Raw genomic sequence first — 14,438 nt, 5'->3', positions numbered from 1 at the left:
GTCCCGGGGCGCCCCAGAGGGGAGGCATGGCACCTGCGGGGTGTCTCGGGGGAGAGCACAGGGGCCATGGGATGGACGCACTTGCCCGAGAACGAGGTGGATGTTTGGGACGGGGACCGCTGTCCAGAGAGGTGAGGCCTGTGTCCCACAGCAGCCCACTTCCCAGCTCCAGCACGTCGTCAGACGCACCAGGTGCCACGTGCAGTTCGGGCCCCAGACCAGCTCTCTGACGCTGAGCTCACTCCCCTGCTCTTGTGCTCACAAAGCTCGCTCGGCTTCACAGGCACTGGAGAATAACTTGGTGACTCCAGGGCCCTCATCAGTGAGGAGCTCCGTCCCGTGTAAACGACATGCTCTGGAGTGAGGGGGGCGGCAGCGTCACGGGAAGCTGGCCCCGGGGGGCCTTCGTGCTGAACGGGGGCCTCTTCCCACCACTTTGTGTGCTGCAGGTGCACGAACTTGAGAAATCAAAGCGGGCGCTGGAGCAGCAGGTGGAGGAGATGCGGACGCAGCTGGACGAGCTGGAGGACGAGCTGCAGGCCACAGAGGACGCCAAGCTGAGGCTGGAGGTCAACATGCAGGCCATGAAGGCCCAGTTCGAGCGGGACCTGCAGACCAGGGACGAGCAGAACGAGGAGAAGAAGCGGCTCCTCGTGAAGCAGGTGGGTCGGAGGCCGCGTGGTCTCGGGGGACAGGAGCCGCTTGGTCTCCGAGCACGGCGCTGGGTCAGAGCATGTGAGCGGCGGTGAGCCAGCTCCCCTGGTCATTTGTTGTCTGAGGTTCATGTCCCTGTTTCTGACTCCTGTGCCCCCCGCACCACCGCTGCTGCTCACGAGCGGGGACGCTGCTCCATGACTAGGTAGCCGACGGTCGGCGGCTTCGAGTTCAGTGGGGCTTAACCGTATGGGAAGGAGAGGAGCCGTCCGCAGGGGACGAGGGGCCTTGGCGGTTCAGACCCCGCACCCTCGCAACACCAGGATTGAGAGGGGAGAAAGCCAGATGATTTTGTTTGGTTTTAAAAAGCTGTTGGGGACTTAGGATTCGTACACTTTTCTGAACATATGTCAGATTTCTAACTTAAAAGTTCACTTTCAAAACTAACTGTTTTGACAGTCCCTTGGAGTTCACCGGGTCCAGTCTTGGATCTGGGCCCATCTTGTTTGGTTACTCCCAGGTCAGTAACACTTCGTGTATTTGCCATTCCTTGCTACATGACTGATAACCTCAGACTCAGTGACTGAGAACAGCACTTACTTAGCTCCCAGTTTCTGTGGGTCTGAATTCTGAACCGATCTGTCTGCACCTACTCAAGGCCCGCCTTAGGCTGGCTGCCCCCGCAGCCCAGGGTCCTGGCGGGAGACCTCAGCTTCTTGCCATGGGGCCCTTCCATAAGCCCTTGAGTGTCCCTGCAAGATGTCTCCTGGTTGTCCCCTTGTCCGTCATCTTGGCTATAAGGTCAAGGACTCCGCCTACCCATGGGCCCTCACGGTAGTCTGGGAGAGTGAAGGTGCCTGCAGGGCATTACGGTTAAAGACCTCCCTGGACACACTTGGGCTCCAGAGAGCTGCCAGCATCCCGGCTCCGACGGCAGGCCACCGGGCCCTGCAAGGGGACACGTGGGTCTGGCTGGGCCTAACCCGGTGCTGTCCTCCAGGTGCGGGAGCTGGAGGCGGAGCTGGAGGACGAGCGGAAGCAACGGGCGCTGGCAGTGGCCTCCAAGAAGAAACTGGAAATCGACCTGAAGGACCTCGAAGCCCAGATCGAGGCGGCGAACAAAGCGAGGGATGAAGTGATTAAGCAGCTCCGGAAGCTTCAGGTGGGTGACCTCCGGCCCCGTGGACAGCGGCCTGGGGCTGCAGGGCTGTCACCGGGCCAGGGCTCTGGTCAGGCAGGAGGATGGCCCATGCGTATCTCCTGTGTCTGCAGGACACACACACGTCCCGGACGGTGCTGGCGTGGTCAGCAGGGGAGCATCCACCAGGGCCATCACGCTCTCCCGGCTGACAGCCTCTGGGGACGCTTGGCTTACCCTGGAGCCACCCACGAGGAGGGGGGCGTTGGGCACCCCGGTGCAGGGCCGGATTTTTTTTCTCTTGAGTCTGATTTAATCAGTACTTGTTCCCAGATGATGGGCCGGTTGTCACTGTCACTGTGTCAACAGGATTTCTAGAATAACTCGTGGTTGGTGGCACGCCGTCATGGGCCCTCTCCATGTAGGCACAACTTCTCCCCGGGGGAAATCGGTTGGTTGTGACAAAAGCTTTCAGCAAAGGTCCATTCCCTGGACCGTGGCGATTCTGTATCTTAAGAATGTGTTCAAACAAAATTCAGAGGAGGAGGAGAAATACTGAGATGCAAGCTCAGAGCTGCAGGGTGGCTTGCCCACCGGCTGGTGACGCCGAGCGGGGAGACAACAGGGCCTGAGGGAGGAAGACGGTGCGGGCCGCTGCAGTAGCCCGACGTACTCAGGAGAAAGGGCAAAAGGAAAGTCAGCTCCGCAGCATAGGGTTAGGACTAATTTATATTTGCTCTCTGACACTTTTTTTTAAAGATTTTATTTATTTTTTAGGCAGAGAGAGGGAAGTAGGCTCCCCGCCGAGAGAGAGCCTAGCCCCACACGGGGCTCGATCCCAGGACCCGAGATCATGACCCGAGCCGAAGGCAAAGGCTTAACCCACTGAGCCCTCCAGGCGCCACCCCCCTCCTTACACTTTTTTAAAAATCTAAGGACGAAGCTTTTGCTTTTGACGAGCTAATTACAAAGGCCACGCGGCACGTTGTGGAGAATGTCTAGGACACTGGTTTTGGGTATGTCCCGGCTTTACGGAGACACAGTTCACAAGCCACACAACTTACTGCTTTAAAGCATTTTCAGTGTTTCATGCAGCCATAGGGTGTACAGATATCACCACTGTCCAAGCTGGGACACTTTGGTTCCCTCTACAAGAATCCGTGCCCCGTTTGCTGTCACCACCACCCCCCACTCCCCGCTCCGTCCAGCGCAAATCACCCACGAATCTGCTTTCAGTGTCTGGAGCGCTGCCTCTGCCGGCCGTGTCGGGTACAGGGAGCAACCAGGGCGGCTCTGCAGCAGGCTTCCTCCCCGTCCGTGTTTGCAGGGCATCTCCACACCGCGGCATGACCCGGTGCTCGGCAGCCCCTGGGGGTCCTGCTGCGAGAGCTCCCGGACGCCTGTGCGGACCCATGCTTTCAGCTCCAAGGTCCACGCGGACCCGCTGGCAGGATGCCGGGTTCATCACTCACTCTGGTTCACGGGGAGGACCTGCCAGACCGTCCCGCCGCGACGGTCCCATTTCGCGTTCCCACCAGCCGGGCGTGCAGATTCGCTGTCTCTGCATCTTCACCAGTATTCACTGCTACCCTCTTCTGTAGTCACCCACGTTGTGACGTCCCAGTTCACTGTAGTTCTGCCGGAGCCCCTGATGACCAGTGACGAACGTCTTTTCACGCACTCGTTGGCCGTCATCTCAGCAGGGGAACCTTTTCCCTCAGCTCACCTCCTCAACTGCCATAGCTTTCATAACGGAGTTGTGACATTTCTTTGTGCGTTCTGGGTGCTTCTTGTGAGACAGGTTTCCAGATATCTTTTCCATCCTCTAGTCTGGCCACATGCTCGATGGTATTGTGTGCAGTGCAGATTTTTTAATTTTGATGGAGTCCAGCTTATTTCCTGCTTTGTTTCTTGTGCTTTGGTGATCAGATCTGTGTGAACTGTGGCCCAATCCAAGGTCATGGAGATTTATTCCTGTGTAGTCTAAATTTTATACTTTCAGATTTAAGTCCATGGAGTCCATTTTTGTGGTGTGGTTTTTTTGGTGTGTAAACCCAGCCTTGTTCTTCCAGACAAGGACATCTAGTTGTCCCAGCACCAGCTGTAAAGACCATTCTATCCCCGGTTGACTTTCTGGACTCGCCTGTCAAGAATCCATGGACTGTGGGTTTGTGTGTATCCGGACTCCGTCTGTTCCGTTGGTCTCTAATGCCTTTCCTCACGCCCGTATCACACAGTCTTGATTGCTGTGGCTTTGTAAGTTTTGAAATTGGGAAGTGTGAATCTCTAGCTTTCTTCTTCTTCTTTGAGATTGTTTACCTATTCTGGGTTCCCTGCAATTTCGTATGAATTTTAGGATCAACTGGTCAGTTTCTGTCATGGGGGGAGGGGCAGCCGGGTTGAGTCTCGATAGCCTTGACTTGGGGAGACAGTGTGGAGGGGACCGCCATCTTGACAGTGTTAGCTCCCAGTTCCCGAACACAACAGTCTTTCCGCTTAATTAGCAATTCTTTTTTCAGTGATATTTTATTTTATAGCTTCAGTGTTCAAGTTATATACTACTTAAGCTAAACTTGTACCTAAATATTTTATTGCTTTTGATGCTCACAAGGGTAATTGCTTTCCTAATTTTTGGAACGTCCATAATGCAAGGAAGTGCATTTCGCTTTGTGTGTTGATCTCGTGTCTTAAAACCCGCGGAAATCATTTATCCTTAGGGTGGATTCCCCTCGCAGCACCTCGGATCCCGCTGTCAGCAGAGCCGCTGGTTGTCTTTGCTTAAAGCCTTTCCTATCCGGATGTCGTTTTGTTGTTGCTCTTGTCCTGGTGTAACTGCTTTGACTAGAACCACCAGGAGAGTGTTAAACAGAGGGGACAAAGCCAGACATTTCTGCTTCGCCGGTGGCCTCAGGGGAAGGCAACCCATCTCTGGACCATGAAGCGTGGTATCCGCTGTGGTTTTCATGGCTGCCGCCTACCAGAGTGGAGGCGTCTCTTTCTGTTCATTTTCTGAATGTTTTTATAATGAAAGCATGTCAGATTCAGTCCGTTGCTGCGTCTGCTTTTATCGCGATGTCCCGCAGCCATAGCCCTTCATTTGGGGTTTCCAGTCAGCCTTGCCTTCCGCAGGTAAATCCCACCAGGGTGTTGGGATCTACCGGTGTCTAATTCTTGTGACGTGCCGCTGGATTCAGTTTGCTGCTATGTTCCTAATTTGTCATTGTGTTTGTTGGGGATTTCTCCATCTGTGTTCATAAGGGACATTGTCCTAAATGCTTTCGTGTGGCACTTTGTGTCACTTCTGTACAGTTTTACATTTTCGGTGGCTGGATAGGACTTTTCTGATCTGGAAAAAATACATGTTTGAAGAACTAATAATGCAAACCGCTCTAAAACCTTTTCATATTCTTGATCTTAGGCTCAGATGAAGGACTACCAGCGTGAATTAGAAGAAGCGCGTGCGTCCCGGGATGAAATTTTTGCTCAGTCCAAGGAGAGTGAAAAGAAACTGAAGAGTCTAGAAGCCGAAGTCCTTCAGCTGCAGGAGGTCTGTTTACTCAGCCTTTTGTTCAGTATTCACCCCTGAAATCTCTCCAAGGTCAAAGTGGTGTGCTGCTGCCGGGGTAGCCAGCCTAAGTTCATGACCATGTCTAGTAAGGCATTGGCCCACCCCCGACCTCAGCGCAGCAAGCAGGCCAGTCACACTCCCCTGGGGCTCGTGGGTCCAGTCCCCCAGCTGGCCGGAGGCCGAGGGGCGGTTAGTAATTCTCCAGGCGACTTTCCAGGCTTCATTTCCTACGTCAGAAAAGGTCATAGATTCCGGTATTGCTAAGTGTGAGGGTCATTTAACCCAACTGTGCTAAGGCTGCCTAGTCTTCCACAGGAGCAAGCAGGGGACACCTCCCAGGGAACGAGTAGGTCTCATTGAGCTCCTTGGGGAATCCGCTTGTGGGCAATGCTTCCAGTTCCTCTAGTGAGTTCTCAGGAGCAGGGACTGACGAAGGGTCTGGGGTTCCGTCCCTGGTGGGCATGCCCGCACACACACACGGTAACCGTGTCACTACCTGTACGGAGACCTGACTATGCACTCAGTGTGTCCCCGTTTTCGGGGACATGATTAGAGTTTCTTCCAACCCCAAAAGATAGCAGCAACCTCAACTGGTAACGCTGTTACCAGTTAAAAAGAAAAAAAGAAACCCCCACATACCACCCCCTAGAAAGGCGGGCTTCAGTGGTGGCGAAGGCCGCCGTAGGTGTGGGGTCAGGCTGGCCGGAGGGGAAGGGGACGCCCTCGGCGTCGGGGCGGCGGAGGACTGGGGGCTGGGTAATGCCGAGTGGACCCTGAGCTGCCTCTGAGGGGCCGTTCCTGCTGCTGAGCTGCTCTGATCTCCGTTTTACTGATTTCTTTTGCTCTGGTCTTTATTTCCTATGGATTTTTTTTCCTGACTTTTTGAGTTGCACACTCACTGATTTTTCATACATTTCTCTTGTCTGATTCTGCTTCTAGAAAACCAAATTCCCCTCAAAGTTCTGTGTTCGCTGGGTCCTGCAAAATCTGGGCTCACGTTGCCATTTAAATTCTAATTTTTCTTTAAAAGATGGATTTATTCTCAAGAGCATGCCAGAGTGGGGAGGGGCAGAGGGGGAGAATCGTGATTAGCCGACTCCCCGCCGAGCCCGACCCAGGGCTCCGTCTCCGGACCCCGAGATCACAAGCTATGGTGAAACCGGGAGTTGCTGCTCAACCAACTGAGCCCCCGCCCGGGCCCCCTGGTTCTTAGTTTTTCTCATCTCAGTGATGATTTTCTTTTTTATTACATGAATAATTAGAAGTGTGGTTTAAGTTTCCAAATGTGTGATTCTTGGTTTTCCATGGGGGGGGGTCCCTTTTTTTTGCCCTTGATTTTGGTCTTGCTGCGTCTTGGCTAGGGCTGCTGGGCTGCAGGGCCAGGCATGGGCAGTCTTCCAGAACGTTCCAGGTGTGCTTAAAAGAACGTGCATGTGGTTCTGAGGGACGCAGCTGTTCAAGACCTGCGTGGTGCATCATGCAGCTGACGGGGCTCGGACCAAAGGTGTTGGGGCTCCAGGATCCGGGCCCCAGGGCACAACCCACGTGCACACCTGCTGCCCAGCTCCCTCCCAGCCTTGTCAGAAAGTGTGTGTTTCAGGCCCTCAGACAAGGGCCCATGGCATTAGGGAGAAGAGGGCCTGCCCTGCCCTACCCTTCCGCTCTTTTTCCTCCCCTCACACCACTTTTGTTCTTCGGCTTCTAGGCCCCAGGTTCCTCCCCTTTCTCCCATGGGTCCCCCAGCCTGTGTGTAGCGCACCCAGCCGGCGGACAGGAAGGGCCCTGGCTGGGCCCAGGACACAGGGGCAGCAGAGGCTGGTGCTGCTGGAGCTGACGCTGACCCGGTGCTTGTGAACTGGAGGCCCTTGGGTCTGGCCCAGAGCATTCTGCCAGCTGCCCTTGCATCGGGGCTCGCCGTGTCCCATGTGTGAGGGCTGTGTGTGCTCGAACCCAGGCATCACCTGCCTCCTGTGTGCTAATAACCTGAGAGGCGCACACACGTGCCAGGCGCACGGGCAGACAACTTTGTAGCAGCCCTATTCCACCAGCAGCGTGGAGCCGGCTGGGCCGGGAGGAGTTAGAACCTGGGGTTTCTGTCAACCAGCCTTAGGATTTGGCAGCTCCCCTCCTCCACACCTTGAGGACAGCAGCACGACTGTCCTCTCCATCTTTACCCATGTGGGGTAAGAAATGCACCTGAGCTGCTTCCTGCAGCAAGTCTTCCTTCCAAAGAAATGTACGGAAGAGCTGCAATGAGGCAGTTCTTCTGCAGAGAAGTGGCCGGCCCGGCGCTGTCCCTTGCCCTGCCCTGGTCTGGTCTGCCAGGAGCCGCCCGCGCGGCCACAGGGCCTGGATGGCTGTGCTCCCTGTCCCTTTGAGGAAGAGCCCTGCTTCCCGCCCAAGCCCAAGCACTCTTCCTCCCTGCCTCTCCCCCACGCCCCACCGGACAGCGCACCCCAGCTGCCAAGCACCCTGGGGCCTGGATGCTCCCGGGTCTCCAGCTTGTCTGTGGGACAGCAGGGCAGTCCGGTGTCACCGCGGGGGAAATGGTTAATGGCATGCAACCTCCCACAGGAACTGGCCTCGTCCGAGCGAGCGCGCCGCCATGCAGAGCAGGAGCGAGATGAGCTGGCGGACGAGATCGCCAACAGCGCCTCTGGCAAGTGAGTCTCCCGGAGGCAGGTGGCCAGCTGGGCTAGAGACCAACAGCAGTGCCCCCACTGCCCTGGTCCTCTCAGGCACCTGTGGCCCACTCCCCCTTGGGGCCCACCCATCCCCAGGGAAGGCCGCAACGTCCGGCATCTGGCAATCAGGGGCTGATCTGCTCCTGTTCTGAGTCTGGGAAGGTGAGCGCAAACCGCCGGGCCTCCAACCTGCCTCACCCCCCTGCGGCTGCACTATGCAGCCTGTGCCACCCCACCGCGTCGGTCACTCCCACACTCGGTGTGGAGGAGCGTCTGAAAGCTCCGATTTCCGCAGGCTGCAGGCCACCTTGCCATGCGAGTCCTCACTTCTGGATCAAGCATATCTCTTAAGACCTGCTCTTCTCTGAGCACGTTTTTCAGGAAGCCCTTTTTCCCAGTTACAGTGCTTTATGCGCCTTGTGGCAGGTCCTGGTGCGCACCGGGCATCTGACCGCAGTGCGCTGGCAAACCCACGCCGTCCAAGCTAGGGCACGCGCGGTCGTCTCGCCCTTCCAGAAGGGAACCCCGGCTGCCGTCTGTGCTGCCAGTGGGCAGGGGCACAGCGATCCGGCAAGGCCTGGGGAGAGATGGGGGGACAAGGGCAGCAAGTGTGAAGTGTGGCGGGGTGGACTTGCTGGCGGACTGGGGGACGGCAGCCAGACAAAGCCGGCAGAGGAGGACATGGCCGGGTGGGGAGCTGCCCCCTGGCCCGCGTGTCCTGGGGCCGTGCAGCCCCGAGCTGAGCCGGCACCTCCCCTCCCCTCCCTGGCCCGGCCAGGTCTGCGCTGCTGGATGAGAAGCGGCGTCTGGAGGCACGGATCGCGCAGCTGGAGGAGGAGCTGGAAGAGGAGCAGAGCAACATGGAGCTGCTCAACGACCGCTTCCGCAAGACCACGCTGCAGGTGGCCGTGCTATCACTGGGAGGGGCCGCGCTGCCCCTTGGGCTGAGCCACTGAACCCGGCTCTCCCCTCCACTCCAGGTTGACACACTCAACGCAGAGCTGGCGGCCGAGCGCAGCGCTGCGCAGAAGAGTGACAACGCGCGCCAACAGCTGGAGCGGCAGAACAAGGAGCTGAAGGCCAAGCTGCAGGAGCTGGAGGGCGCCGTCAAGTCCAAGTTCAAGGCCACCATCTCCGCCCTGGAGGCCAAGATCGGGCAGCTGGAGGAGCAGCTCGAGCAGGAAGCCAAGTAAGAGGGGTTTGCTGCCACTGACCCCAGCGGACCACGTCTCTGCTGCAGGCCGGGGCCAGGCTGGGGCCGGGCTAGGCCCGCCCCACAAGAGCTCCAGGCCACGGAAGGCAAGGACCGCGCACGCATGACCTGAGCGGGACAGGGAGATGCTATGAGCCCCGGGGACGGCTGGGCTCGCCTGTTGCCCCTTCCCAGACTCAAGTGTCCTCTCGTCCCCACGATTTCCCAGGTGCCATAGTTGATGTTGCCGGCATCCCATGAAATGCTAGTTTGTTGTCAGAGAACAAGTGTGGTTTGACAAAAGCTCTCCTTCTCCCATAGCAGAGGGCAGCCCAGCATCTTCTCTCGTGCGGGAGGCAGCAGGCCAGGCACTGGGGGACTGCGCATGATGCAGACGCAGCTCTCCGCATCCCAGACCGCCCGGGCCAGCGCGCGCCTCTGCCCTCGGAGCCTGGACTCCGAGCGCGGCCTCCTCCCAGACACGGCCTCCCCGAACCTCCGGCTCATCAGCCTCCGCTGCACTCAAAGCGAAGGGCTTGTTCGCATTCGTTGTAGTTAGCATGACTTGCTCTTCTCAGGGAAGAACTCCTTCGATGCCCGTTTTTGCATAACATTTATGAAGGAACAAAAGACATTTTATGTTCTTAACGAGGCTCAGCACCCCGTCCGCCAGCAGGGCGACATGCTTGGCTCTAACTGAAGGGGGAGTGTGGGATTTCTGTTTGTCTGTTTCACCAGTAACTGTAATAGCCCCCAGCATCTTGGTGGGCAGTCAGTAAATTTTACATCAAAAACAGTCACTCATTCATAAATTAGGTCTTGGTTTTGTTTTCCCAGCTAAAAAGTTAGGCAATCAAAGTAACCAGCTGAGGTTTTTGTCTTCAAAAAATCTGAACTCAATATATATGGAAAGTGGTTTAAAAAAAAATTTTTTTTTTAACTTATTTGACAGAGCCAGCACGAGCTGGGCAGGGAGGGGCAGGAGGAGAAGCAGGCCTCCCGCAGAGTAGGGAGCCCAGTGTGGGGCTCGATCCCAGGACCCCAAGATCATGACCTGAGCAGCCAGTTAACCGACTGAGCCACCCAGTATCCCTGGGGCAGGTAGCTCTGATCAGAAGATCGCCAGCGTGCTCACCATCTGTGAGGAGGAAATGATGAATGTACTTTTCCTGTCTGTCAGCATCAGACGACGGATAATCCATATTTTAGTCACAAGGGAGAAGCTTCTGGGCCGTGTTAATTCTATGACTCTGGTCAGGTCCTGAGAGGCACTCGAGCACGTTGTCCTCTTCCGGAGAAAAAGGTCTTACAAAATCCTGTCCGCCGCGTTCCACGATCATTCCTAGAGTTGCACAAACTCATGCACGGGTTGTTTCAACAGGGAACGAGCAGCTGCCAACAAACTAGTCCGTCGTACCGAAAAGAAGCTGAAAGAGATCTTCATGCAGGTTGAAGACGAACGTCGACACGCGGACCAGTATAAGGAACAGGTAAGGGGCGCAGCCCAAGCGGGGCGACCACGCCTCCTGCCCCAGAAATGCTTTGCTTAGCAAGGACATTGGAGCAGGAGGAGCCCAGGGCAACCACTGGAGCAGCAAGAGTAAGAAAATGCTACCTGAGATGTTCACTCTCATATTCCTGGGGCACATGAGACACTGGGGTGCTGGGGACACAGAGGTCACTTAGACGCGCGCCCACTCTCCCAACCCTCACCCGCAGGACCAAGCGCCCCCAACGGTGGTTCTGGGTGGCTGTGAGCCGGACCCACAAGGCGCTGGCTGGCCAGTGTCCACTCTTTGAATCAAAGCGTCACATCCAAACCAGCCATGCTGAGTGGGGGCACAAAACCAACCGTACCAGCTCCTGGGGCTGGAGACGGTCCCCGTTGTCGGCTCTCCTGTTTCTGCAGGAACAGCCGTTCCTTTTCGTGCTCCCTGGGTCACTCGGGAAGGTGCTGAAGGTGTCGTTACTCCTACAGAAAACTCGGGTGAAAACAGAATTTGACCATTCGGTGTCCTTTAGCAGAGTTGGCTTTGTAGACACGGGCTTCGTGAGAGGGGTAGGGTGACTGACGGGCCACCGCGCAGGCGGGCGGGCGGGCGTGCACACACACAGGTACATGTGCACATGCGTGCGCTCGCTCATGTGGCCATTGGGGCCCCGAGCCATGCTACACTGGGGACGCAGCCGTGCTGAAACTGAGTCGGCCGGGCTGGTGTTGACGGGCTCGGTGCCATCCCCCAGATGGAGAAGGCCACCGCCAGGATGAAACAGCTCAAGCGGCAGCTGGAGGAGGCTGAGGAGGAGGCCACACGTGCCAACGCATCTCGGCGCAAGCTCCAGCGGGAACTGGACGATGCCACGGAGGCCAACGAGGGCCTGAGCCGCGAGGTCAGCACACTCAAGAACCGGCTGAGGTGAGCGACCCAGGGCTGCCGGCACAAGGCCGCAGGGCCTCAGAGGTTGTGCCCAGAGCTGCAAGCACAGCTGTGCGCGGGGGCTCAGCGTTTGGTCCAGAGGGAGCGTCCCATTCGGGCAGCGGCAGTTGCTCTGCACTCGCGCGTTCGGGGTTTTGGCCGTGGTCGTCCTCCAGCAGGACGGAGGAGGGACGCTCGCTCCCTGCTGGACCTCCCTGGTGTGGAGGCACCGGCCGCCCAGAACAGTGCCCTCCACCCTCCGCCCGCCCCCGCCTGCCCACGGGATGTGGCTGGTGCCAGGGAGAGGCCGAGTGGGTGGGGGCGATAGCTACGCTCCCTCCCGCAGAGCAGGTCAGCTGGGGCGTGGGGGACAGCGGCCCAGGGACCACGCCACGTATGCCCGCTCCTTGTTCAGTGCGCTATGCACTTTGTTACGTTTACGAAGTGTGTTACAAGTCCACGTTCCACGTTCCACGGCCCAGCCACCGGCCCATAAGGACTTGCTGCCCCTTGGGCACAGGGAACCTGGCCTCCACCCGCTGCCCTGCCTGTTCCTACGGCAACGGCCGCGGCTGCACCAGGCCTGCCTAGGGGGGCTGGAGAACGGGCAAAGTGCAGAGGCTTCCAAATCACGTCCGCCTCCGCCCCCAGCCACCCGCAGAAAGGGTGCAAGGGTGCGGTCCTCAGCGGCTGGAGAGCTGGAGAGCCGCGCGTGTTCCCGGCCTCACCTCTGCGCGTCCTCCCCTTTCTCCCCAGGCGAGGCGGCCCCATCAGCTTCTCATCCAGCCGATCAGGCCGGCGCCAGCTGCACATCGAGGGGGCCTCCCTGGAGCTGTCGGACGACGACACGGAGAGCAAGACCAGCGACGTCAACGAGACACAGCCGCCCCAGTCCGAGTAGAGCCCGGGAGGCCTAGGAGGCGATACAGTGGGACACGCATGAGCCCCTGAGCCCACCTGCCAGGGGCCGCCCCCACGCCTGGGACTCCTTCCTGGAAGATCAACCGTGTCTTAAGGCTTCCGGCCGACCCTACTGTATCCCACGTCACATCTGAGTACAACCGCGCCCCTTTTCTATATACACACCCGAGACACGCGCCCGTTAAACAGAGTCTCCTCATTGCATCTGTTTTCCATATAGTCCTCGCGAGACCATTTCGAACTCACGGTGAGAAGAGAACCATTTGTCAGACCAGTCGCCGGTGGCGGGGGTCCCAGGGCCGCCGTGTGGCGGCCGCCCGTCGCTCTGCATGCTCTCTCTACAGACAGGTAACTCCGTTCCGTGTCCGTGTGGCCCCCGACGACTCAGCCACATCGAGTCTCCTAGAACATTGTGGAACCTGAACTGCACTTGTGACCCCATCTTTCCTCCGAGAACGAGCAGCACGACCTAGTGCGCAAACTGTGAAAGGGGCTATGGCAAGATGAGGAAGGGGGGCGGACACGGGGGAGGCCACATCCATTTGGGATCCCCCGCCCCTCTCCCTTGAGCTGGTGGCATCCCCGCGTCTCTCCCTGTGAACTCTCCTTGGCCGGGGCCGGTCCGTGGGCCCACTGGCTCAGCAGACGCTCGCGGCGGTCCGCAGGGGGCCCTCCCTCGCCAGCCAGGCTCGCATGCTGACCTTGCAAACCAGCCACTGCTTTGAGCCCAAAATGGAAATCTCGGTTTTGTGTCCCAGATTTATTCCAAGTTTGTGCGGGAGGCTCACAGAGCCTCCCCAACCGACGCCATCTGCCTGAATGTTGACACGCCAGTGGATGTGAATCCTTGTTCCTTTCTCCTCCCGTCCCCCCCGGACAGTGTTACAGTGACCATCTAGCATTCTGGTTTTGGTTGATAGTTAAGCAAACTGACATTACAGAAAGTGCCTTAGACACTACAGTACTAAGACAATGTTAAACCTATGATTTGCCTCTGTAACAATTTAACATATAAGTTCTGACTGTGCTTCGTATCATGTACCTCTCCAGTCAAAGTGGTATTAGAGACATTCAGCGACAGCGAATCAGTGTTAATTCTAAATCCTTGATCCTCTGCGACGTGCTTGAAAACACAAACCTTTTGGGTTAAAAGCTTTAACATCTGTTAGGAAGAAATGTCACGTGGGTTTGGAATCTTTGCTTTTCCCCTTGATGAACTGTACTGGCTGTTACCACCAGACACCTGACTGCAAATATCTTTTTTCTTGTATTCCCATATTTCTAGACAATGATTTTTGTAAGACAATAAATTTATTCATTATAGATATTCACGCCTGCTCTGTTTACTGGGAGGAGAAAGCACCCGTTGACAGTAAACACACCTCAATAAACACGAAGTCACGTCAACATGGAATCTGTCTTCTCACCTTCTGTTCTCCGTGTCCCGCCTGTGGCCTGTCTGAGGCTGGCGGGAGGGGGGGGCCCAGACCGGAAACGCGGCCAGCCAGGCCCGCGGTTTCAGGGGGGCGCTGTGCTCCCAGGAACCGGCGGATGACGGGGTAGCCCTCGGCGGCCCTGGCTCTGCGTCCTGCTTGCACGCTGGCCTCTGCGTGCACGTGCGGGGAGGGAAAGGGCCGCTGGGGCTGGAGACCCAAACGCTAGTGGCCAACGGAGCGGGTCAGGGAGGCAGGATGGAGCCTCCCTCCGGGAGGGCTCTGCTCACCAGCCAGCTCAGCTCGGAACGGTCCTAGAGGGTTTTGGTTTATCCTTCGCTCTCGGGCAGGACGCACTTCGAAGATGCTGTCGGGAGGGTTCAGGGAGCTCCAACGGCAGCCTCTCTAGTGTCGGCCAGTTTGGACAGGCT

The 14,438-nt window shown here is 57.4% G+C and overlaps 2 protein-coding genes across 7 annotated transcripts in view; one reads left to right on the top strand and one right to left on the bottom strand.

Moving 5' to 3' along the window:
* Window positions 1–13,901, top strand: part of MYH10 (myosin heavy chain 10) — a 121,588-nt gene extending 107,687 nt beyond the window's left edge. For all 6 annotated transcript variants that reach the window (XM_045083358.1, XM_045083360.1, XM_045083361.1 and 3 more), the window contains 9 exons: window positions 450–662; window positions 1,655–1,816; window positions 5,211–5,339; window positions 7,935–8,023; window positions 8,823–8,946; window positions 9,025–9,233; window positions 10,618–10,726; window positions 11,481–11,653; window positions 12,410–13,901. In XM_045083358.1, the coding sequence (XP_044939293.1) occupies window positions 450–662; window positions 1,655–1,816; window positions 5,211–5,339; window positions 7,935–8,023; window positions 8,823–8,946; window positions 9,025–9,233; window positions 10,618–10,726; window positions 11,481–11,653; window positions 12,410–12,554 (1,353 nt within the window). In that variant the 3' untranslated portion in view covers window positions 12,555–13,901. The remainder of the gene's footprint in view (window positions 1–449; window positions 663–1,654; window positions 1,817–5,210; window positions 5,340–7,934; window positions 8,024–8,822; window positions 8,947–9,024; window positions 9,234–10,617; window positions 10,727–11,480; window positions 11,654–12,409) is intronic.
* Window positions 13,902–14,438, bottom strand: part of NDEL1 (nudE neurodevelopment protein 1 like 1) — a 51,016-nt gene continuing 50,479 nt past the window's right edge. Inside the window, exon 8 of the mRNA XM_013060250.2 lies at window positions 13,902–14,436. Coding sequence (XP_012915704.1) covers window positions 14,388–14,436 — 49 coding nt within the window. The 3' untranslated portion in view covers window positions 13,902–14,387. The remainder of the gene's footprint in view (window positions 14,437–14,438) is intronic.

The sequence above is a fragment of the Mustela putorius genome, unplaced genomic scaffold (genome assembly GCF_011764305.1).
Source record: "Mustela putorius furo isolate JIRA1106 unplaced genomic scaffold, ASM1176430v1.1 tig00000695_pilon_pilon_pilon, whole genome shotgun sequence".
Taxonomy (NCBI): Eukaryota; Metazoa; Chordata; class Mammalia; order Carnivora; family Mustelidae; genus Mustela; species Mustela putorius.
Note: the sequence above shows the minus strand (reverse complement) of the source record. Positions and strands in the feature narration are given on the sequence as shown.